This window comes from Odontesthes bonariensis, chromosome 13, assembly GCF_027942865.1.
Source record: "Odontesthes bonariensis isolate fOdoBon6 chromosome 13, fOdoBon6.hap1, whole genome shotgun sequence".
In the NCBI taxonomy this organism is placed as follows: Eukaryota; Metazoa; Chordata; class Actinopteri; order Atheriniformes; family Atherinopsidae; genus Odontesthes; species Odontesthes bonariensis.
The window spans coordinates 13,443,100-13,468,841 of NC_134518.1; the positions used below are offsets into that span (position 1 = coordinate 13,443,100).

A 25,742-nucleotide genomic window follows, 5' to 3' on the forward strand; every position below is an offset into this window, starting at 1 on the left:
ATTTGTGGGAATGGTCGTATGGCACCAAGACAAGGCATGAAGTGTTAAACGAGGTGTAGCAGCAAAGCATGCTTGTCGTAGCCAAGTCGACCGCTGACTCACAGAGAGGTAATCCTCAGTCGAACATAAATCGAACCACTTCTGACAAAGCTCTGCGCTATTACAACAATGTAAACCATATACTATATCATAAAAACGGGCTATGCTTCACAGAGCACTTTGTCCTTCCAAAATGGAGTGTAAATGTGACAGTCAAGGAGAAAAAGAATGTCCCAAAAAAAACAATATCAAATCATGAGAGCTGTCACGTGTTTGTCCTCCTCTGCAACATCTATCCAAAGACGAGTTCTATTGGCCATCAGAAAGCATCTAGGTAGTACAAGGTCAGCGGTGGAGGTGAGGATATTGCACACGCAGACTAACGTCAACAGCTCCATGGAAATGGCACAGAGCAGGCGTCACACTGAAGAATAAAGTTATTTTTTCCCACATTAATGAACACCGTAAAAAATTCAAAAACGCGCCCCGTTGACGGCTTCGTTATTGCAGCACACTTCCCTTCTTTTTTTTCTTCTTTTTTTCTGTATCTCTTTTTCAAACATCCACTTGGTTAAAAATGCTGTAAGTCTTTGTCCGTGGTTCATTAGGAGCGGTTTGAGAGTGCATTTTGGCAGTAAGTTCAAGTCTTGTCGGGCGTATTGACAGCCAGGAGAGTAGATCGGCCAAACCAGACAGCCATGAATTTTGAGGTTAACAGAGTCTTGTGCTCCTCTTCTGCCCCACCCTGCCGAACCCTCGCCGCCAGCACAGTAACACGATGATCACATGCCAGAGGCACCCAGTCCCATGCTAGCGGTGTGGCTCATACAGGGCAGTGTCTGAACGGTCTTGGGGAAGTCGTGGGTGAGGATTCGTCCGTTCTCTCCGCCGCTCCCGTTGCCACTCATCCTGGTCAAGGTGGAGCAGCGCATGGCGTCATTGATGGACTGCTGCCATGAAAAAAACATTTAGAGTTAGCCCGCAGACAAGATTTAAATCAGTTAACACATGCGTTATATCTTAATCAAACAGAGAAAGCTAATGCAACAGTTAAAGCCTGCAACACATAGAATTAAGTAAGTTAGAAGCTCTGTCATGGAAGTAAATATGTTATGCAATTTGTCTGGGTTTTACTACACAAATATATGATAATAAGAGGCTGTTTATGTTACAATCTGAGTGTGGTGCTTGCATACTAAGACATCCAGCACCAGAGTGAGGTGTTCAGAGTCTAAAAGCGTTTCCTTTTCTCCCTATTTATCAGAGTCTCAGGGATAGTCGTGGGTGGTAAATTGTGGTGGTGGTCATTGTGCATCAAATGCCCTAATTTGTAAAAGGAGGTGGAGAGCAAAGTGTGGGCAGTAAGAATGGAGCTGAGGCTTCGCTCATTGGTTTAATAGCTTCATTCTCCCCTCTAGCATTAGAAAAGCAACAAGGCTCGAAAGCTGACCTAACGATGTGTGATGCTCGCGTGCGCGTAGACCTGTGCCCGCAACCGCTTTTTTCTATAGCTGATTCAATTGGGCAAAGCAAGTGCGATCTCGAGCAAGCGCTAAGTGCTGCATGGGGACTGGAGAATTATAGCGGCCTCTAATTGAAACAGTGTTTTTGTTTCCCTCAAGTCAAACAGCATAAATGCACCACGGGACTAATAGGCTCCTCGCCATTCTCATCAGCATACTGATCAGGTGCCTCTTCGTGGGCTGATTAAAATATTAAGAGATTCATGGAGAATATCCCTTCGTATCTTGGCCCTGCCTTGTAGTTGTCAGTTTGCATGAAGAGTATATGAGTGTGCACTGAGGGGCTTTGATGTTGAAAGAATAAATCAAAAGACTGTTGGAAATTGTTTTATGGAGAAGATGTCTAACAGCGATGATGCTGGAGGAGAAACCTCCCATTTTCCAGGGAGGAATGAAGCAACTGGTCCTTTACTTTCACATTTCTGAACAAACAACAGTTCGAGTTATACCGTTTTAGGTAAAAGCAGTGATGAAAGACATGCGAACCGTACGAGGACTGCCTTATGGTATACATATAAACGATGTTCACCACAATGGGCCCTGCGTTTGCGAGACAGTCAGCAAAAAGAGAGGAAGGAGCAGGGGACAGAGATTTGCTCAGAGCGACAGAAGTAGATAGATGTACCACTGTGATTCAAATTGCCTTTATACCTGTGACACAAAGCGAAGTTTTTGAAAAAGGTGCACATGATTATTGTAATTTGGTAAGTACATGGATTTAACAAGTGGCCTTCAGGGAACATTTTGAAAGCTGGAATGTTAAAAAAAGGAAATAAAAGAAAAAAAAAATTGTGAGTAACCACACGATGCGAAAGAAAATGGGACTAAGAGAATTGCACACCGTGATGCTGAAATTTAGCACAACTTAACAGCAATGATTCCAGAATTTGCCCATAGTTTACCCATAGTGTTGGCCATTGTACAGTGAGATGTTATATGGAGTCATTCCTTGTTAACCATGTTTTTGACTTTTTTTCGATATCTGTCTGTGTGGGAAGATGAATCTATATGACTGAGCGAGCAAAAATATCTGAGTCATGGGGGGGATTATTTATTGATGAAGTTATAGCCTTTTAGAGTAGATGGGTCAGATTTAAATTGTAAGCATAATGTATATATATATATATATATATATATATATATATATATGTATATATACTAAATATCAGGCCTTTTTGGGGGATTTGTGCAGTTTAAAGTGTGCAGGTGGTTCAATAGATGGCACCACCACAAAAAAGTCCAATTTAGCCTATTGAAGTGACAATGGGAAAACAACAACAACAAAACAAATCCCAATGAAGAACAGTCTGATAAAAATTTAAGTGGTATGAATTTTCTGATTTATGAAGCAAATAAAAGCAATTTCTTTTATTTTTCTTTCATGGCCAAAATATCTTCCTTATTTTCAATGATTTTATAATACAAGTTCTCTAAATTTGTATTAGATCAATTGTTTAAATACATAGATCAGGAATTATCTCAATAAATGTGCATTAGAATGCCCCTTGTCATATAGATTTACCTTTTACCGCCACAACAACAAAGACGAACTTCAACTGACATGGAATTGCCCATACACTATCTCACTGAAATCAAAGTGACTGCCTTATAATCTTCTTTTAGAGCATAAACAGAACAGGCATAAGGGCAATTTCGGATCAGTGACAAAGACTGAGCGGGGGAGCGGCAGAGGTAGAGAGAGGTACAGGAGAGCAGTGGCACTGCGGTGGAAGCCGTGAGAGGCCCTACTGTGATCACGGTTAGATGGGCGGGGGGGGGGTGGAGGCAGATGTCATCATCATCATCATCATCATGGTTTGATCGCAGCGTTTCCTACCCCGTGGCTGTGCTCTGCCCTTATATCTTAACAGTGTTGTTGGCGTACAGGCCGTAGCTCTGCAGCTCTGTGTAGGGGGCGCTAGCACCACTGTCTAAGGCTGAGCAGTGAAAGGCCTGAGCGGCTGTGGCGGCAGCAGCTCGCGCGGTGGACACCTTCATTCGGCGCGACTCGGTCCGGGACTTGTAGCAGAACTCCACTAGTGCCACCAGCATGGCCAGGCCCAGGCCTCCGATTAGGATGTAGAACACTCCCGCCACGTTGCTAAGGCTCAGAGCACTCGTCTTGTCCTGGAGGGAGGAGGAGGGGGAGCAGGAAGAGGGGTCAGAGCCAAGTTGTGAGGAGAGATAGCAGACAAATGACATCACACACATATACCTCCAGACATCCAGTTTCACAAAGAAGAATCAACTAAACAGATTCCAACGTAATACATGTATAGGAAAAGGATCAACTCAAACACACACACACACACACACACACACACATGCAGACACACACACTATACTTTAATTAGGAACACCTAACAAGGACCAAACACACATAACTACATACACCAACAAAGCATCACCACTAAAATTAAAACATATGCTATAGGCCTGTCTCACAAAGTAGGATGTATGTTATATTTGCGAGCTGGACAAATCTGGATTAATTTGGTTCCTCTGATCTCACAAATATAGCAATATAGCAATTGACTAATCGGTGACTAATAGTGCAGATGAATCATGGAGTTTTTGGCCAGGCTTGCAGCTGAAAAGCCATTAGGAAACATTTAGTCAGCATCCCAACACAGTAGGAAGCAGAAAATGTCAGGAAGGCAAAAGGAATGCTCTCTCAGAGTTTGGCACATTTTACAATTTGTACCAATAAAAACTTTCAAAACTGTCATAAATCATCTGTGGTGCTGCCAGTGTTCTCACAAAACAGTAAATACAGCAGGCAGCTGTAAAAGCCATTAATAAGATCTCCTGCTTGCATGTTAATTGCAATGAAGAGCTTTCAGTGGCTGTTGACATCTATACTGGTTGACTCATCCCATCGTTGCAGGAGCAGAAAGCTCAAGGCAACCTGATAACAACACAGTGATAAATATGATGCATTGTGTCTGAGCCCAGTGTTGAGTGGATTCTAATTAAAAAGAAGGGAGGGATGTCCGCATACCATAAATCAGCTTGCAGTGATTTATTAAAATTACAGTTTGGTAATCTCTCTCTTTTTTAAAAAGCTTTATTTCGTAAATGATTCTTGTAAACCGCCATTTCTATAGGAACAGAAGCATCAGCAATGAAATATGTTTTATGTTTTGTCTTGTCCTATAATTGAATTTACAAAGTATTTTTAAAAGAACTGCACAAGCCAACTGAATTCCTAAACCTGCTCCAGGATACACGGCATACTAACCCGTAAGTCATAATGCGGAACCTTACACACTTTATAACTTTTTACAAACCCCATTTCTAGAACAGTTGGTTAAATTATGTTATCTTGAAATGTAAATTCTACTCTGTAATTTGTTAATCTTAAAGGGGAACTGCGGTATTTTCAACATTAAGCCTCTTTTATGAGTCGTCTGCAATTTTTTAGAACCCTCCTCACCTTTTTTGAATTTTACTGCTGTCTCCGGTATTTGCCTAATTTTGATTCTTCTCAACCTGCTTCAGAATGGCAAGTCATGTGCATGTCCAAAAAGGTCCGTAAAAGCACCATAAACGTCCGTTTTTTCAAAATCATCAACTCACCGGAGTGGTTACTGGTGTGCACTGGTAATCCATATCAAATTTTGTTGCGAAAAGTTGCTTCTGTCGTGTTTTATTTGCTAAAAACATTTATTTGCTAAAAAAAAGCATTCTAAACATCCAGTCTTCCATAGAACTCAATGGGATTTACAAAATGTCAAATAAAACACGACGGAAGCAACTTTTCGCAACGAAATTTGATATGGATTACCAGTGCACACCAGTAACCACTCCGGTGAGTTGATGATTTTGAAAAAAGGGACGTTTACGGTCCTTTTACGAACCTTTTAGGACATGCACATGACTTGCCATTCTGAAGCAGGTTGAGAAGAATCAAAATTAGGCAATTACCGGAGACAGCAGTAAACATCAAAAAAGCGGTGAGGGGGGTTCTAAAACATTGCAGACGACTCATAAAAGAGGCTTAATGTTGAAAATACCGCAGTTCCTCTTTAAGTATAAAGGAAAGGACTTTCAGAGGTTTCACTGACCAACTTCATTGTATGTAAAAAAAAAAAAAAGTTTTACAAATTTAAAATGTGATGCCCGCAACACGTTTAAGAAAAGAGAAAAAGGTTAGGGGAGAGACAAAAGTTTATAGAATCTAAAGGTAACATCGTTCGGGAAGATTCTACAGTCTGCAGATTAATTTGTGACAGGTGAGGGTGTCAGGATTGGGTATAAAAGTGTCAGTGTCTACACTGCAAAATATATTGTGAAAAGAGAGGCCGCTGTTTGACGCATGTGACGAAAAAACTGTCAAGCTATGATAATCAAAATAGGAACATCAACTCTGGAGTACCATTGAAAACCACTTCCACTTAACACAACATCCAGAGATGTAATGTGAATTATACAAGAAGGAAGGCGTGTGTCAACTCTGTACAGAAAGTTCTCAGGGCATAAACTTATCTCAGATGGACAGAAAGACCTTGCACAAGTGTTCTGTGATCGGATGAGTTAATACTCCATTTTACAGACATCAGGGTCTAGATGCAAAAGATGGGAAAGACTTTCCAGGCTGTTAACAGCAAAATGCATCGGTGTTGATATGGGGGGTGCATCAGTGTCCATGACATGGGTAACTTGCATATGTGAAGGCACCACTTATGCAGAGGCGTACATCGTTATTTCTGAGAGACTTGCTACCATCAAGGTAATGTCTTTTCCCAGGAGGTAAGTTTCTGTTTCAGCAGGATAATGACAAACCTCATTTTGTACTGACTTAAGAGCATGCTGCATAGACACGAAGTGTGTTTGCTTGACTGACCTGCCTGCAGTCTAGATCTGTCTGCTATTACAAATGTATGGCACATCACGAAGAGGGGAATCAGAAGATGACAGCCACGGACTGTTAGGCAGCAGGAATCTTGTATCCAGCAAGATGGGACTCAAATCCTCTTGCAAAACTGAAACATTTGGTATGATCAGTTCCCAAAAAAATAAAAAAGTCTCTTTTGAAGGAGGGCTGATGTAACACAATGGCAAACATGCCTCAGTCCCAACTTTTTTAAGTGTGCTGCTGGCATCAAATTCTAGATTTGTTTGTACTTTGTCAATCTACAAATTATTTCCTCTGTACATATTTTCATTTTTTGTTGCACTTTAGAAAACTTCCCAACTTTTCATATAATGCGGTACATGTATTTCAGTTGAGAGCTTAGTGTGTATCTTTGCGTTCCTATAAAGCCCTATTTACTAAAGGGATCAGTGGTTTTACTTGTGTTTTAATCTGCAATGGGCCTTCTCTTTGGTCCAACTCAGATCTGTGGTTGTGGCATTTGGTTTCCGCATTTTTGGGACAGGTTACCAATGTCGCAACGTGTGTGAAAGCTTGTTTCCATTAAAAATAGAATTAAATAAAAATTCCTTTCCATTACAAGTAGAATCAAAAGCACCTAAATGAGGAAAACAGCAGCTACTGAAATGTGTTAGCATGTCTCACAGCAAATAACTGTTCAGAGTTGGGAGTTCGAACTGCTTGAGAGGGTTGGGAGTTTTTACTTTTGGTTAGCAGATGAGGCCAAAGCCAAAAACTTGGCTGGAGTCAGGAATAAACAGATAGAAGCTTGAAAAATATATATATTTATCTACAATATCTACCTGTAATTCTAAACAGCTGATACCGGATGTTCTTATCAAGTGAAGTTTAGAGGTGCTGCAAGGTCGTTTCACATTTGTAATGTTTATGCCAAGCTAAGCTAACTGCCTACCATTTATCACTTCTGGTGGGCCCTCTGAAATAGGGTTTTAATAAGGTTGAGTTTTCCACAGCAAATTCTGCAGTATTTAGACTGTATGAATCCATTTTTGATTTATTGCAATAACTGGCTTTTCTTTGATTATTTGGACTAATTGACCATCAAAGGGCTCCATAGGTTTGGTTTTATTAAATAGCTTCCTGTCTTAATGTGGTTTGTAGAGATTTTATATTTAAAGAGTAATGTGTTCAGTGCATCACAAATGATGCCATCCCAGTTAAAACCATAGTTAACTTTGGCATACGGAAGCAAAGTGATAACCAAGTTATAATTACCTAACATAAGTTATAAGCTGTGGTTGTTTGTCTTGTCTGGTCCTTTGTGCAAAGCATCCTTGGGTCTTGTGAAAGGCGCTATATAAATCTAAACTATCATCATTTTTTTTTTTATCATTAAGATAGGGATCCTTGACCACTTATATGCTAACTTATGTCTGAAAACCATACGGTTATATATACAGTTAATGGGTGTAACCTGGGAGCAGTTCAGGAAATACGACTGAGCTCAAGCAGCAAGCTGCATAATTTAAGGCAAGATTTAGATATGATGGTTTGCTCAGAAAAAGTATTGTTTAATGTCAATTCAATAGAAGAAAAATATACATTTAACCTGCTAACATTTCTAATAATGTTAAACAATAAACAATAAAACAAAATTCTAATGGACTATGTGTGAATGTTGAAATTTATGCTGGGTTATTCTACAAAATATCTTCTAGTATGTAACTACTTCCTCTGAGCTTTTACATGTAGCTACTCATTCTCAGATTGTTTGTAATATGTTCTTTGGAGACTATGCCCTTCATGGCAAATGGTTTGTCACCTCTGCACTAAACTGTCCATCAGAATAAGGCAACAAATTCTTGACAGAATCAGAGGGCCACACGGAGAAACATGCGGGAGCATCTGAACCCAAGAGCCGAAGCCTAACTTGTCAGGGAAAACTGCTTCTTGAGTCAGAAGATAACATACACTGCTGATGCCTGTAAGTTCAGCGGCACAACTGGCGTGGTTCGTGGTTGGTGTTGTAAATTGACAGGTTTTGCATGCACACTACAGTGAGGGAATTAGGATAGGATCATTTCAAAGGCCAGATTGCAAAGACTGCAGCTCAACGCGTTTAAACGAGTTCATCATCTGTCCCTCTCACATCCCTCTTGTTCTCTCTCTTAGGATGAGGTTGTGTTTTAATAAACTGTTTTCAGGCTTAGCTGTTCTTAATCTACATTAGAAACGCACGGTTATCACAACACTATCTTTGTGTATGTTTGTGTGAGTTGCAGATGGGTAAGTGTAGCTCATATAAATGTATAAATATTTCACAATGCTGAGTAATCCACCACAGAATGTCTATTTACACACTGGGAAAGAACAGTAAATCTCTGACAACACAAGCTCATCAGTAGGAAGAAAAAGACACCAGAGTACCACCTGAGTACTGGCCCAAATATAAGACAGTGTTTCTGAAAATGACACAGAGTCCTTTCACATTAGAGGGCGACATTTTTGGAATCGTGCGTTTTCTTTGATGCTCAAATTGCCTATCTGCTGCAGAGTGACATATGCCAGGCTGTGTGAGATTATTTTGGTGTTTTGCAGCCAGCAATTGATTTTTCAAGTACCTTGGGATGACTGTAGTTGTGAACTGGCACTATATGAAAAAGCTGAATTGAATACAAATGATCCTGTGTTTACATGTATCTGCTACCATTGATCTAAGCGTGTAAAATTTCCAGTCAACATATGGCTCTGTTCCGATTGCACAGTAGTTGCCTGTGAAGTAGACTGCACAGGGTATTCAGCCATGAGATGTAAGACTCTGAACTGTAGGGAGCACAAACGCTCAGTTCAAAAGGGAGCTGTGACAGTGCGGGGAAGAAATAAACATCCATTTGTCTCTTCGCAGTAAACTGAATAGAAAGATTACCCATCAGTCATGGCAGCCTGCTTGAGTTGAGTGAAATGAAAAAGGGAGAACTTGGCAAAGAATAGAATAAAAAAATGAAAAGAATCAAAGAAAACGTGAATCCCCAAAGGAATAAAAATAATCATGTTTAAATTAAACTGAAAATATCCTTTTTTGACACGCTCAGAACTCTACAGATTAAGTTCCCAAATATCTTCAGGGAAACAAGTTATTGCTGACATTAAACTAACCAATTATTGATCTAAACTAACATTTGTCAGCAAGCATGGCTGTGTACCTTACAAGAAACGTTAATGGTAGTTTTTGGTGCTAAAATGACGACAGCCAACAGTAAAGATATCTAAGGTCACAGGGGCTTTGTGCATTGGTGAAGGTGCAGTGTTTCCAAAAAAGAGAAATTTGATCGATTTCATTAAGTTTCTTTAGTTGGCACTTCCTGAGCAGGTTGGAATGGAATTGAATGAAGATCCTTAAAAGAGGGAATATGTAACCTAAACAAAGAAAGAAAGAAACACACTACTGTCAAACAAAATTTACAGGGAAAAAAACCAAAACAAAACAAAAATGAATAATAATGTAATAATAATAATAATAATAAGTCAGTCAAAGGATGTCCTTTTAAACATAACTAGACAAGAGAGACTATGTTAAGAATAAAGACAAGACAAATTGTACTACTTACTGCATGTAACAACTGTGCGTACTGACTGAAAGTGTTCACAACTCAGCAGCGGCAGTTTAAGTTGTTTTGATTGATTATTGCAATTCAAAATGTCTCCTGTTGATTAAAGCTGATGCCAAAATTATGTGATCAAATTATGTACATATAATTTTTTTGTTTCCTCTTAGAAACTGATTGCACTTATTCTCATAATCACTTCAAACTAAATGGCGAACTTTACCGTCATTTTCACGAACAGTTTTGACAACAAATTTGATTAAACGGCCATTTTCTTTTATCCTACTTTAAACGCGACAAGTAAATAACAACAAATACTTTTCTGCAGGTCGTGTGTCTCATCTTTGAGGGGTTTCAACCAAAAAAATAGGTGGGAGGCTATGTTATAACTGTTGTCTTATATTTGGGCCAATGAGGCAGCACTGCCAGAGCTACATAGGGGCTATTTGCTCTGTAAGGTAGAGGCTGAGGGCTGGTCTTGGTGCTGGTTTAGGATCAGGGCAGAGTAATGCTGGAGGGGGTGGGAGGGGGGTGCTGTGAGGTGACAGGTTTGGGTTGGAGACTAACCTTTCTTGCGGCGTCGTTGCTGCCACACTCCCCCTTATCGTACCACCATTTGTTTTTCAGTTTGTCTAAGACGGCTTGCTCATTGAGTTTCAACACCGCTAGGTTTACTGGGATTCTTCCAAGCATAAGGAAATAACATAAATAACATATTATACCATGTTATTTTATGTTATTAATTCAGAAACACAGCAGCAAATACATCCACACATTAATGCTTGGGCTGGCTTGCTTAGAGGTAAAGAAAAAAAAAAAACGCATCACACACACACACAAATACGTAGCATAAGCATCATTAGAAACATCAGTGTCAAAGTGATATGCATTAATACTCCATCTAGCTTGGTTGGCTTGCTCCTGAAGGCAGTAGATGTGTATTACTATATCACTTTGGGTAACCGGCACACTGCTCACACTCAACTGTGCAACACGAACGTCTCACCGGATTACGTTTAAAGTCTTCTTTATTTGGTTCAAGCAGGAAATTTGTCACACAAATTCCCCTCTCTGTGGTTTTTCAAATTTATTCCCGACTGGCCAAGCAGTAACCCTCTTTGGCAGTTTTCAATTGCCCTTCCCCAAACCACAGAGACAGTAAGTGTTGCCGGAGCGATAGTGTGGCGTGGACCTGCCGGTTACCCCCCTCCCCACTCCGTTACCCGCAGGGTTTATCAAACTGGCTCTGACCTTGGAGTCCCCGCCCCCGCTGCCGCACTCTCCCTTGTCGTACCACCACTTGTTTTTCAATTTGTCCAAGAGGCCCTGCTCGTTCAGTTTTAACACCGCCAGGTTTACTGGGTTTCTTGAAAATAATATGAAACGATAGCCATTAGGAGACAATCTATGGGACAGATATAAAGAGATTGGTCGCATGGTGGTGGTGATTATGACAACACTGACTTGGTATTAGGAACTCTCCTGCATATGGCTACTGATATGAAGCAGGAGTTCTGGCTCTCGATGCATATGTTTGTTGCATTTCTGCAATGGGCTGAAATGCTTGAGTGCCCATACAAGTAGTAGAGACAGGTTTTACCAAGCAGGGGCCTCAGAGCGAGGCAGAGCACGCACTCTAAATCGAGTTGCTTTGGATGTGGAAGACTGTCTACAGATGGCAATTTCCTCTCAGATGCCCCGGCAAACACATTGCTATGGTAACTAACTTATAAATATTCAACTATACCAGTATTCTGGTGAACAGAGGCCTATGTTGATTAATTTATAACTATCAGCAGAGACACATGCAGCCAAAGGCTTTTACTGTTTTAGCTGGCAGGTTTGCTTCTGAGTTTATGCCTTAAACGGGCCAAGAGGAAATCATGTGGCCAACTATGGACAGTGAGTCCTGGACTCATCCAGGGTATCTCTCAGTGGGTTGCTCTCTCTCTCTCTGGTAAAAGTGTGTGTGAGTGTATTTCCTATAGCTGACAGGCTGTGAACAAAGGCTCTCCATCTACAAACCGCAGAAAGGCAGAATCTGCAACCAGAATTTACATGAAAGACGTCAACATTTCAGCCTACTTTTGTTTGCCTCGTTCTTCTGTGTAGAAAGTTTTTGGTTTAGTGATATTCTACCTTTCTCTTCAGCAGACACCGAAGAGCCTTTATCCCCAACCCCCAGTGCACGACACAGCTGTAGGGAACACAGTTTTCGTTCCTGGTAAAACCTCAGATTTCTTTCTCAGCCCAGTAGACTCAGACAAAAAGAAAGAAGTCAAAGTGTGTGGACATGGATGGTCGGAAGACCAATAGGGTTATTGGTTAGTTTGATTGGTTGGTGGGAGGTGAGCAGATGTCGGGGAGGCTTCAGTATGTTAGTGGGAGAGGGTCAACTGTCATGAGGGTGGCTGGATGTCATACATGTAAGAAATTAAGCGGGAGCACAAAGTTAAGACAAAACATTAGACTGGTTCATCAGAAAGTGTTCTCTGAAGAGGTTCCTGTAAAATGAAGTAATTACAAAGTGTGACTCAATCAAGTCTGCACTGCAATATGAATTACGGCACAAACTGAAAATATACAGTACAGTGTGAAAGTCTTGAGCAATCCCGTATTTCTTTATATTTTGAATCAGTTTTTCAGGCTTTTATGAAGGTCTTTCTAATCTTTTTTTTTTGGACATTGGCTACTTTTTCAGACTCATTTTCAGTCTGGTCCTTTTTTTTGGTTAAAGTTACTTAAAACCCACCGATGAATCATTCAAGCACAAAAAGAGCACCAAGCTACAAGGGATGTTTATGTGTCTACCCATAAACAGCTTAGCATAAAAAATATTTTAAATTGTATCTCTATGGACTTTACTACAGCCAACTAGTAGCAAATACACATAATTTGCTTTTTAGTTCCCCCTAATGCTGAAGATAACACAGTTTGTGAGGCATAAAATGTCTTATAGGCCTCTCCAACAAGGTTATGCTCAAAGAGCCATCAATCGAAAATACTTGGGATATCTCAGCATGGTGCGTGGTGCGTCTTTAAAAAAGTTGAGAAAACTGAACAAGCTGAGGGCAAAAAGAAGAAAAAAAAAACATCAATTGTATATAAACAATATCTAGAAGTCATGTGTCTCTGAGAAATGAGAAACGTTCATCAAAGACCTGACACAGGACCTGAAAGATGCATCTGGCCCTTCACTTGATCCATCTACTGTTCACTGAAACCTCATCAGAAATGGTCTCCATGGAAGGGTGGCTGTCAAGAAGCCTGAAAATCAGTTGCAACAGGTCTTATGGAGGGATGAATCCTTCCCAGAACCTGGAACTCAGCATTATTGAAGCAGTGCACAGAACAAAAGGCAGCCAACATCCAAAGAAGAGTTTTGAAATGTCCTTCAAGAAGCCTGGAGAACTACTACTGCTACGACTGTCCTGAAGAATAGAGGCGCTCATACCAAATATTGACTTTCAAACTCGTATTTTTCATTCATTTTTGCATCTAGTTTCTTATTTCCCTGCCAACATATAAAGAAAAATGAAGGGGTAGCTCAAGAGTTTTGCACAGTAATGCAATTGAAATATTGACAGAGCTTAAAAAAGAATAATGGCAATGGAATGCCTCAGATTATAGTTAAGAACATAAACTCTGTTTAAATGAATCCCAGGAACTTTTCAAATGAAAAAAAAGGGAAGAAATTGGATTCAAATCTGCAGTTTATATCAGCAGACACCTCAGTATGCTGTGCAAATAGATCGTTTAATAATACATTGCAGGTATGATTGAACTCAAATCTTCAAATTCATAGGTCATTCACTCATGTCTAATTACAGGTTATCTTTAAAAAAAAAAAAAAAGAAATCATTCAAATTTGCCATGCACTAATAGCACTCATCCAATCATGAATGATGGTTAGCTGTTGATGAAACTTGGTATCAGACATCGGTGAGTGACCATGATTGCAACCAGAAAAATGACATGTATCACTCATCCACTAATTAACACAAAGAGAGTGCGATAATGTGGGCCATCCTCGGCTGTTTGATGCTGCATCCCGCTGCTGTGCTGTGGGTCTGGACCAACCGCACTACATGACTTGGGAGCAGATTAATTTCACCACCTGCCACTAATCGCTATCACTAATGCAGCACTTACTTCATGGATAAAATCAGATTTGAATTTAATTTAAAAACGAGCGTCTGAGTAAGTCTAAAGGAACATTTCTAGTCGGCATCCTGACCTCTGGCTGTCAGCCAAGGTGGAACTCCTGAATGAATCCTCAGCGAGACTGAATGAAACCTTCCTTTATGGCTTCTTTCATTAAAATGAATGAGGCCTATTAGGGACAGATTAAAAGCTTCAGATGCCACCAGCATCTGCACTCTCTCTGTGGTTGTGGGAGAAATATAAATGGGAAGTTGGTTAAGGTGTTAATGTAATGTGAAATGACAGCTGCTGCTCATCGATGGCAGAAGCAAACCCAGAATGAGGTATCCTTCATTAGATCATTTATCACATCGAATGTGAAAATTCAACCCTTCTGACTTCACATTCAAGGTGTGAGCCCTGGCTTAAGTAGGAAAGTAGCCATGTGGGGTGTTGACTCTTTAAACTGTAACCCAGCTTCAGGTACTATGTTGGGCATTTAGACTGAGCAAATGTGTTTATGTGTGATTGAGTGGATATATCAGTTCAAAGTAGATTGCATTCAAAAATTAACCTTAACCCCCCCCCCCCAAAAAAAAGGGTTAAGAATGTTCTAGGAGGGCCACAGTTACATAAGTGTGACTTAGTCCTACTTTACACTTCTGCTAGTGCTCACAGGTCAGCTTGAATAGGCTAGCTAGCATATGCATATAAAAAGATGGTCTTCAGTGGTGAAAATGGCATGATCAAGTTGTTAATGTGCATGTGTATGATGTGTGCAAATTATGAGCAAAAGGAGAGAAAAAGAAAAAATCTGATGATGACTTTGTGAGTAGTGCCATGCCTTCTATATCACATCAGATTGCATTAAGAATGAAGAGCAGAATAGTGCTGCAGACGTGCTGTGTTATCACGATAAAACGATGAATAAGTAACTGCATGAAATCTCTGTAAATCAATCCAAGCTCAAATTCACAGATGAGCAGAAGCTGCAAACGCTGAGCTCCGTGGGCAAATAAACAGGTGAGGGATGACGTACATGCACAAGCGCTCCGACAGAAGCGCTTGAAGGCTTCGATCCAGCCATGTCACAGGGGCAAGGTTTACCTGAGAGGCGATCCCTTGGGTGTGGCGATTCCATAACCTTTTGAGTCCAGGTTCCCGCCCACCTTCATTGTGTCACACGGTTTCCTCTGCTCTATGTACTCGTTCATAGTGGACTCCAGCAGGTAGGCATACTTGCCCTTGGACTTCCTGACTCTCATCACACCCTCGTCCGTTGTCTTGACAAACACCGACGGGTCAGCTGACTTCATGTAGGACCACATCTTCTCAAAGACAGCGATCTTTGACCTCTGACAGCCAGAATTGTTGTTTCAAATGAGAAACGGGGAAGGAGACAATGTTAGTTGAAATCCTTCATTTTCTACCTTTATGATGCAAGTTAAAAGTCACCGACATCAAACATGTCATTCCATTGAACTTGTTTTAAAGTCCCCCTCTGCTGAGAAAAAAAAACAAAAAAAAAACAACCTTGCTGACATGTTCATAAGATGTATTTTTCATGTGTTAGAAGACATCGATGCAATGGCTGAGGCTTTCTGCTTGGAATTTGCACCACCTACAGTCTCAGAAAGGCACAAGCGCTACATTAAATGTTGGAAGAACCAAACCTGACAACCTGCTGGCTGACACTTCTTGCATGTCCCGTGAGGAACTGATGATATTAAAAGCTAGTGTAAGAAAGAAGGGAAGTTAGCAACAGGAGAAGAGAGTGTGAGAGCCACGAGAGCTGCCGGCTGGGCCGGGAGAGCTGCGACAGCCAACTGCAGCGAGAGCCGCGAGAGCTGCCGGCTGGGTCCAGTTAGCAGGGAGCCAGCCTACTGGTGCATTTCTAATATTGTAGAAATGGCTTGAAATTGAATACATTATCATTCTGATACTTACACTTAGATGTGACCTTGTTTAATTCAGCTTCCTCTTCGTGAAAATCTCCCTAGTGCTTAAAACATTTATTGCTGAATTACCCCAATATCAGAAGTTCTAAACAGACCACAGGTAAATAGAGCCAGAGTCAACAAGGTAGGCAGTGTCATCTGCAGGTGGGTGGAGGTGTGGGTGCGGCCAGATTATTATATTCATAGATCCCTATTTCTGAATGAAGAAAAAAAGGGGAAGAGTCATACTCCAAGTAATCAAAGAGATATTTGATGTTTTGAGGAATACTGATAAGTTTTTAGGAGATCAAAAACAGCCGGAGAAGGATTTTAAGTATTTATGATTCTTTTCATCAACAGCTATTCAATGTTCAAATGGGGAGTTATCTGTGGTTGGTGGCAGAAAACGAACATTTCTGCGTTTCATTGTTGCGATCAAACAATACACACACAGCAAATGCAATTGATTGATCATCAGAACTCGCCACTATAATCACTGTTTGAGTAAATGTTTGGGATTTGTTTCCTCACCCTGAAGAACTCTTTGGTGGAGCCAGCATCGAGCGTTCCATAGGCAATCTCCGTCTGCTTAGCCAGATCCTCTGCGCTTTCTATAGGAGACACCATCCTCTCCACTGTGAGGAAAGCAGCCAAGTTGGCAGTGTAAGATGAGATGATGATGAGGGTAAAGAACCACCAGACACCACCAACAATGCGGCCTGAAAGAGACCTAAAAAAAACAGACGGAGAGGATGTTGGTGGCGAGTCAAAATCCGTTGCCATATGCGAAAGACACTGTATGAATCGAAATCATGTGCATCTTTAATTAACAGTAACAATTAATTATACGCTAATACCGTCAGTCTTTCTTCACATTCACTTTTACAGACAATCAATAAGAGCAATCTAAATACCTTGTGATGTTCACATCATCCAAATGAGTCGCATTGCATCACACTCTTACTGCACTCACACACTCCATTTCAACAGGCTTGAAGAGCTTAGCCCAGTCTGCTGAGGAAAGATAACCAGCTCCACAAAGGCCCACTCAGCTTCCCGCCTGCCAAGTTAATCTCACTTTAAGAAACTTGCCAATATGTTTCACGGAACCACACGCATTAATTGTTGGGGATTAATAAACAGAAGAGCACACTTAACCACTGCTCTAATTGCACTTTCAAGAAATAAATAAAATAAATAATGCTGAGCTAAAAAAAAGAAAAAAAAGGAAAAAAAAAAGTGACTCCCCCTGAGTCAAATCCCTGTCTTTCCTCTCTCAGTTTCTCTTCGCCTCAAGAGAAGCCAGCTTGAACAGCCACAGCAGAATTGATGTTGCGTTACATATCGGTTCCCCGACAAGAGAGTGGCGGAGCTTATGCAATGAAAATGACACAAATCTGAAACAAAAAGGGCTTTCGTGATTCACCTTTGTGCCATCAAGCCAAATTGAGCACGAACATGAAGGCAAGATTAAGAACGGAGAGCAAAAAAAAAAAAGCAAAAAAAAAAAAAAAAAACACAGGAGAAGCTGAAACATAATCATTTAAGATGCTTTGCAAATGATGGGCGGATGATGAAAGAGCAGCAGCAGAGCGAGCGGAGAGCAAGCGCAGAGTGGATGCAGAGCCTTTGAAAGCCCAAAAAAGCAGAGTCGTCTGCTGGGTGTGTGTGTGTGTGTGTACGTCTGCTTATGTCTGATTATTTGACTTCAGTGATCGCTGCTCAGATGAGTGGAAGGTGAGTTGAAACTGTGACTGTGCAACGAAGAGAAACGCGCTTTTTTCATACACAGAGAATATTTAGCATTGCAACAAATTTCCCTATCAAGTGGTTTAAATCCTCTGCATCGAAACTCACTGTTTTAGCAAAGAACAGTTACAACAAGAAAATAAGAAGAAGAAATACACACACTGTCATTTGTACGTTTCAATCTTCTTTCGGTCAAATTTACCATGTAGCAGAAAGACGACTCTATTGGACTGTACAATCTGAGGAAGTTTCCAAAGTTACTGAACAACAATGGACGGATTTCAAACAAGTGATGGTTTCACGTGATGCACACGGGACTAAGTAGGATCCATAGGTGAAAGCCCAGAAAACGAAAGAGGCACAAGGTGGGTAAAGCTTGTATACAAGGGCAGTAGTCTTGAAATTTGGACGCGATAACGTTCGACGGAGTGAGGGAACCAGAGTGCAGCTCTTAAAGATTGCGGCCCTTTATAAAATAAAACCCATAAAGACACGATCACCTCACCAACGGTGAAAAATAGCGGAGGCTCCTTCAGGGTGTGGTACTGCTTTGCTGCTTTTGGAACTGGAAGGATTGAATTCATTAAAGAAATTATAAATTCAGGGTATTATTAGCACCATCTAGAGCACAAACTAATGGGTGAAAGGGAAATGGTAGACTGTTCTAAACTGGTGAACACTGAGTCCCAACCTAAATCCCAGCGATAGCCCTTGGAGAATGCAGAAATCTGCCACTGCTGAGGACTGATCCATGAGCTTGAATGTGGAAAAGTGGCACAAACTACCAGCAGACAGGTGCAGGGAGCTTTTACGGCTAAAAGAAACATTATAGGTTGTCATTGTTACCAAAGTCTTCCCTTCAAATAGTGTACGTCTGTCCGTCTTTTTTTCTTTGCTTGCATATTTAAATTCATGTGAGAGCCCTAATTGTTGAAGATTTTGTCAATTAATTTCAATGATGAAAACTGTATCCGTCTACAAATATATTGAGAATTCTGCTCTCACAATTTTTGGAGTGCCAGTGGATCAGTTATATCAACAGTATACAAAGAGGGGATTTGCACAGCATTTTTGAAACCTCGTCAAGTTTACTCATCTTGATTGTACAAAAACTGTTACTCTCTTTGTTTGGTGTAAAATCTAACAAGAACGTTGTTTTTATTATGATGCCAAGTTAGTGTCACTATCAAGTACTGTCACTCTTAAATCCCCTTGAAATGATGTTCTTAGTATACCAGAATATACTAAATATCAGATTGTAATTTCCAGTTTTCACACTGCCTGTTTTTTACAGTCCCAAACCATCATTTTACGATAAAGAGCACAACATTCTCCTTAATTTGTTTAGATGTCTTTAGCGCATAAGAACCCGACTGTTAGTTCCACACGGTTTAAATGAGCTATTACAAAATCCATTACTTGTATATCAGTGTTAAAACTACTTTCTAATCTCTAGACAGCCATCTTTCTGTTTTGTGAAAAAAAGAGGAAGAATGCGACAACTCAGAAAACATAAGTGAGGGGAAAAGAGAGCAAGAGTGTGTTTGGATGAGACAGTGATACGTGTAAGGTTAGGTGGGGAGAGGGTGGGTGGGGGGGTGGCAGAGATGAAAAGTAAACTGGATAGCACCAGCTGCAAACAAATACCTCAGCTTTGACTGCCGCTGCCCTCCAGAGATGGCAGTAAACGGCTGTCTAATCCTCTCCCTTTGGTTGTCCTGTTTTCCTCCCCCCTCTTCCCCTTCCCTCCTCTTCCACCTCCCCCTGTCCATCGTGCATCTCTGCTGTTTCCCTTGCTCGCTCTTCGTGTGCTTGCGGGCTGACAGGAGTTTGTTTTGGGCCAAGACAACAGTGGCCTAAACCTTGGCACTATTACCGACCCATTTTATGAGTACCGCTGCACATACAAACACACGCTCCCTTCCAGAGAAGAGTCTGCGAGTTCGTCTGTGCAGGAGAACAACAAGGTCATCATTTGTGACTGATGAGGAAACATGGGCATTGTGTGTCTGTGTGTTTGCGTGTGTGTCTGTGGGTGTGTGTTGGCTCTCCTGCAGCCGTCTTTCTCACTAGTTGAGTGGAGCAACTGGCAAAAACAAACCTTTTTGTCTGTGTTTGTTTCCTTCTGAACTGCCTTCCTTTGAGCTTCCTTTCCAGCCGTCAATCTTGGTGCCTTACTAAAACCTTAACTAAGCTGTCATATTACAGTAAGAGAAATCTTCCAAGTAGCACTGTAATTTCAAAATCTTGTTAAGGCAACGACTGATCAATTATTAACTCTGCCTCTTTTATTACAGCACAAAGGAAATAATGGGAGCTGCAACAGCTCTAACCCATCTGAAGTAAGGTAGAGTGGAAGGAAATGCTTCTGTGTGTGCATATCATCAGGGCTTAGATGACAAAACGACAAATTGAATCTTTTACTGATTGACATATAATAAGATGCATAGTCATTAACGTGTAAATATACCAAATAATTACCAATTAAAGCCTTTGAAACTAAAAGGCTGCCCTACTTTTCTGTTGTCCATCATTCTTAATCAAAAGAAGAAGAAAAATTCCGTAAACAATCAGGCAAACATAGCATAAATAATGAGCATTTTGTCAAGGAAAGCTCAGTCGTATAGCTGTGTCTGGGCTAAATGGCAATTTCCCAAATTTGATGACAATATCAAATCCATGATGATCTACAACAAATGTGAAGAAATGACTACATTTAATTCCACTTTTTTCCCCGTTACAGACAGAACGAAGCCAAGATATTTCATGCTTTGTCTCATCAACTTCCTTTAATTTGCTGATACGCACAAATTTTACATGTCAGGCCTGCAACACATTCCAAATAAGAATGAGACAAGGGCAATTTAGGACTGGTAATGAGGAGATAAATGGAAAAATAAAATAAAAAAAGCAACAAACAATCGCATTGTTTGAAACAGGACACCTTCCTACGATTTGGGGTTATAAATCCGTGTCAGCCCTTACTGAATTTAGTTTTGGACGTTGTTGTACTGAAGTAATCTTCTGGGGAAATTTTGCCTCCGTTTCCTGGTGTGGAAGCGAGAGCAGGAATGTCATGCAATAGAGGTCCACTATCGAATGGCAAACACACAGTTACACAGCTCCTTAAAATCCTCCAGGAATGCTTCAAGTTCAGCTTTTTAATGAGATAGCAGACTGAACAGCACACAGCTGGAACAGTTTCATAGTAGCTATTCATGTTTAATTTCTGAGCTCTTCTAAGCTGTTGGACTGTCATATGTGACCTCACATATTTATCTGCACCAGTACTGAGGAAGCATATCAGATGCATATTTTGGTCCAATCTCAATTCCAATCCTGGCCCTGCTTTGGAGAGGTGGTCATCTACCCCTCTAAACAAAGTGTGGAGGGCTATTTACAGGGCTACATAACCACCACCATCTGAACCCCAAAAGACTGGGACAGCCTATTTTTTTGTAGCAGCCTACAAAACAGAGAGGTAAGATTTATGTTTAAATCTATGTTTAATTTTGTTGTCATAGCAAGTGGAATGTCATGTCACGGATGTATCGGATCGTCTCAGATCTAGCGCTTCATCTTCTGCAACACGGTTCCCCCTCACAGCTCCCTTGGAGTCTGCGGTGGCACTAAACTCTCATTAGTTTTCCCCTGGCTGGCCTCCTCTTTTTCGATATGGTAATTAGCAATAATTAATGACTTGCAAGTTTAAAATATGAGCCAGTAATGGCCACATTACAATGGATTAGTAATTGTAGAGGTTTAAATGAGAAAGAAAATGGTCTCTAATTATGGTGCGATTCCAGAACAAATCGGAGACGGAGAAGTGCTACGGCACTTTTTAAAAAAATTTTCTGAAGAATTAGCGGGACAGCTGTACACGTTCTTAATGACTGCATACAACCAACCCCATATGTCTGTAGTGGATATGCAAGACTACCTACAGATATAGACGTACTTTAAGTATCCGCACACGCTGAAAACTTAATGTCAGTAAGTATGTGCTGAATGATGGGCCCCTGCTGTGCAGTGAACCTCCAAAAGAATTCTCAGCTCACTGCATGTGAAAATGATGACAGACGTATCAGACAGAAAAAAGAAGTAAAAGCATCATTTTGATCAACCACAGATCCAAAGCATTTGTTTTTATTTGACCTCAGAGATAAACAGGCGACCTGATTATGTATGTATTCAGATTTGCTTCCTCTTATTTCTGAAAAGAATTATTTCTCATTTCTTAAGGAAAAAAAAAAAGTATTCTCTCTGGAAGGATCTGAGGTTTAAAAACAAAATGTCATGAGTGAGGTGAGTCATTTGAAATTTTGCCAAATTTGATGTATCACAGCACAAGCTGTGGCGAGACTGATGGGCTACTGCTTCATCACGCTTGAGGGACATTATAGTAAACGTGCCTCATCATCTATTTGGCACTTTATTTGGAGTTGTGGATCACCACGGCCTTAATTATTATGCAGTTCATCAATAAAGCTGCTTTCGACTGGTTTAACTGCCTTTTTAGTTCGATGACATATATCACAGGGCTTTTGTAAAATAGCCTTTCCTCTGCTTTGCCTTCGCTTGGTTGTAAATGTTACGAGTAGGTAAACTTTTATGATTCCCTGTAGTCTCCTAAGCAAAAATAAATGGCTCCTGAAAGCATGCACAACCCTTTGGGCATGTCAGGATAATTAACTAGAATAAAGTATTAAAAAAACTTTATTCATTTTGTGTTAAATTCTGCCTCCGTACAGTCAGCCTTGTTCCTGAAACCACACGCATAGGACAGTTTTGGTCCTCTGCAGGGCTCCAAACGGAGCTAAAACCGGATTGGTGTGCAACACAGAATGCTTTTACAGCACATCTGGCAGGAGAATATTAGGCACTTTTTGAAAATGCGCTTGTCTGAGGCTTGCAGTATGTTTGCAACTTCCAGACGTGTGTCTCTCTCTCTCTCTCTCTCTCTCTCTCTCTCTCTCTCTCTCTCTCTCTCTCAGTAGTACCAAATGAGACTCTGGGGGATAAGAACATGCTCAGGCCAGTGTTGCAGCAAAGCTGTGGGTTTACTCTTGTTTGTGTTTGCTTGCACTTTTGTTTAGAGCATTTCACGACTCTTAGATTCCGTTATTTCAGAGGGCTTTCATCTGCAAATCCAAATTTACATGCAAGCTTTAAACAAGGAGCAAAAGAAAAAATAAATAAAAAAGCAAGTCTCTTCCCTTAAAGGTCAGTATTACCATACTATTGAGCTGAAAAGGGGATATTGTGATAATGTTTCCACCCTGGAGCAAACACACCCTAAGCTGGTAATTACACTCTTTCAAGTATACATAGGAAATATTTTACAAAAAATATCATGATTCAAAATACCATGTGCATGTTCCCATTGTTTAGAAGAAACAAAGATAAGTGGATGCTTTGCAACATATGTCTCCCCTAAGTGGTCATGCATGAATGCAGAACAGTTGAGCTAAAAGGTAAAGTGCACACGTTGCAAAGTAAATCAATACAATGGAGTTGTGACTGTAATCCTTGTACTTTTGGCTGCGGACGTGTTTGCTGAATGATATCGTGGATGCTGTCTAAGCAACATGTAACCTGAGATAAGTCATTGCTGGCAGGCTGTGAGAGTGCTCGCTACGCGCCCACACACATACGCAAAAGCCTCTTAGTCACTCCAGCAAGAAAACACGAGTCCAAAGACAAATACATCACAACTGTTCACAGAAAATCAATACCAACAGCACACATGAAGTATAAACGGACTCACGACGCATTAAATCTGTATGTAAAATGACAGAAAGAGATCAGAAGTGCAGCTTCAAACACTTGATGTTTAGCTGCATTGCTCTAAAAAAAAAAAAAAAAAAATCAGTTTCTCTTTACAGTTGCTATGGTAGCGCATTCTGCACTCCAAATCTGAGCTGAGAGAGACTTTAGTCATCTCACTCCTCCTCCTCTCTCTGGTTCTGTCTCTTTCTATGAGGGCATCCACCTCTATAGCAGGAGAGGTTTACCATTAGAGAGTGAAAACTCATTAGGTCTCACAGGCCAATAGAAACTGGCCTGACCGATAAGCGGTTAAGCATAACATCTTTCCAGTCAAACTACTGGTTGTGTTTGATTTGGTCCGGGTAGATTTCCCCAGTGGCCCTGGCTTTGGCGTATGCGGAAAGATATTCATAAACTATCACATCTGGATGACAGCTAAAACCCTAGCTGCATCTGGAAACATCCTGCGTGTGTGACCGACTCGACAGACTTTATACCTCCGAGGGAATGGTATCTTTGTCTGTGTACAAAGTGTGATACTCCAGTGAGATCCTCTGGGAGTGTGTGTGTACACGTCTCACTTGTTTCTGCAAGTAAGTTTGCATGCATGCATGATCAAAAGTTGCCTTCATGCAATCTCCACATAAATAAAACATAAGTTATGCTGTGAACTAAACTGAACTGTCTCTTTATGAATAAATCATCCCTACCGCACAAATCTGCCCAACTGCTTTGTGACAGCTCCTTGACTGCAGTTACGCAACTTTGTGACATACAATCTAATTGTTTGTGAGGACCGTGACAACAAACGCAGCCTGATACCAAACTGATCCCTTCGCAAGATCAATAGTATTCTTGATCACAGGGATGCACGTGGCTTTTCCCTGAAGGTTTGGTTGGCAACCAAACAGCTAAAAAGATGTGGCTACATGACACAGACAGGAAAACATCCCGATTCCAAAAGCTCTGTAAAAATTTGGTTAAAGGAAAAATTGCTTGTCAAACAAAGTGGGTCTGTTAAAATAAATACATATAAAGACAAATTTAGGAATGTACTCAGTGCCTATGGTATTCTAATAATGTCCCATTTGATGGTCAGGTTCCCTTAATTCAGACTGTATTTCTCCATTTCCTTTGAGTCTATGAATACATTTTGATGTTGTACCCTCCCACAGATATCCACAGCAATATAACTCCATTTAAGGCCAAACTCAACCAAGTTCAAACTCTCCCATTTCCCTTTAAGTCAATTAATACAAACATTTCTCAGCTACGGTGGTAAGATATGATTGGACGACCGTATTTAAGATCCTCCATGCTATTCATCAAATAAACAAATGCACGTACACGCATGGAGCCGTGTTGTTGCCCTCACCCCTTTTGCGCTGCAAACAGGAAAAGAAGCATCGCTGTATGACAAGAAATGCAGTCGGAGAAATACTGACCCTCCCAGGGTAACCATAATACACCACATACAAAATCCATAATTGAATGATTCTGACCGCCAGGCTGAAAAATTGCTACTGTGACTGTCAGTGTGTGAGTGATTTATTTCTGCCCACAATCGTGTAACGGGAGCAACACAGGCACCGAGGAGTGGAGACAACTCCATGGGGCCTTACACATTTATGAGCGCACGCACACACACGCACACACACGCACACACACGCACACACACGCACACACACACACACACATGCACCGGACACAGACACAAAACATGTTCTTTGGAGGACTGAAGGAGAGGTTTTTCACCATTTAAATGTACGACAAAAAAGAGAGACGTGACATGACAAAAATGTACACACCTGCATTTAGTACACCTTCTAATCCACTGAAATAGACTGAGTTCCAGATCAGGTGTCAATGAAACCGAAACTGAACAGGGAGTGACAGGTGGAACCTGTTAAATCTAAACCCCCTGACATTAAGAGTGGGGCGATCTCTTTTCCATTAAAGTGTTCGGTGTCTTCATGCCGCGCCGTATATATTTATAGAGCGATTTTTAGAACGCTGAGTTACAAAGTGCTTTACAAACGGAACTGTGATAATACATGAACTTTTTATTCAAATAAACTTGAATACAAGCACACAAGCGACCATACATCTAAGAAAAAAAAAAAAACACACACACACCTGT

General features: G+C 40.8%; 1 protein-coding gene across 3 annotated transcripts in view; it reads right to left on the reverse strand.

Moving 5' to 3' along the window:
• Positions 1-726: 726 nt before the first annotated feature.
• The window catches only part of gria1a (glutamate receptor, ionotropic, AMPA 1a), a 74,898-nt gene continuing 49,882 nt past the window's right edge, over positions 727-25,742 (reverse strand). Inside the window, exons 12-16 of one of the 3 annotated variants that reach the window (XM_075481030.1) lie at positions 16,616-16,814; positions 15,255-15,502; positions 10,572-10,686; positions 3,555-3,689; positions 727-989 (exon numbers count right to left, since the gene is read on the reverse strand). In XM_075481030.1, the coding sequence (XP_075337145.1) occupies positions 822-989; positions 3,555-3,689; positions 10,572-10,686; positions 15,255-15,502; positions 16,616-16,814 (865 nt within the window). In that variant the 3' untranslated portion in view covers positions 727-821. Of the gene's footprint in view, positions 990-3,399; positions 3,690-10,571; positions 10,687-11,255; positions 11,371-15,254; positions 15,503-16,615; positions 16,815-25,742 lie in introns of all 3 variants that reach the window. The other 2 variants (XM_075481028.1, XM_075481029.1) reach the window with 2 other exon arrangements.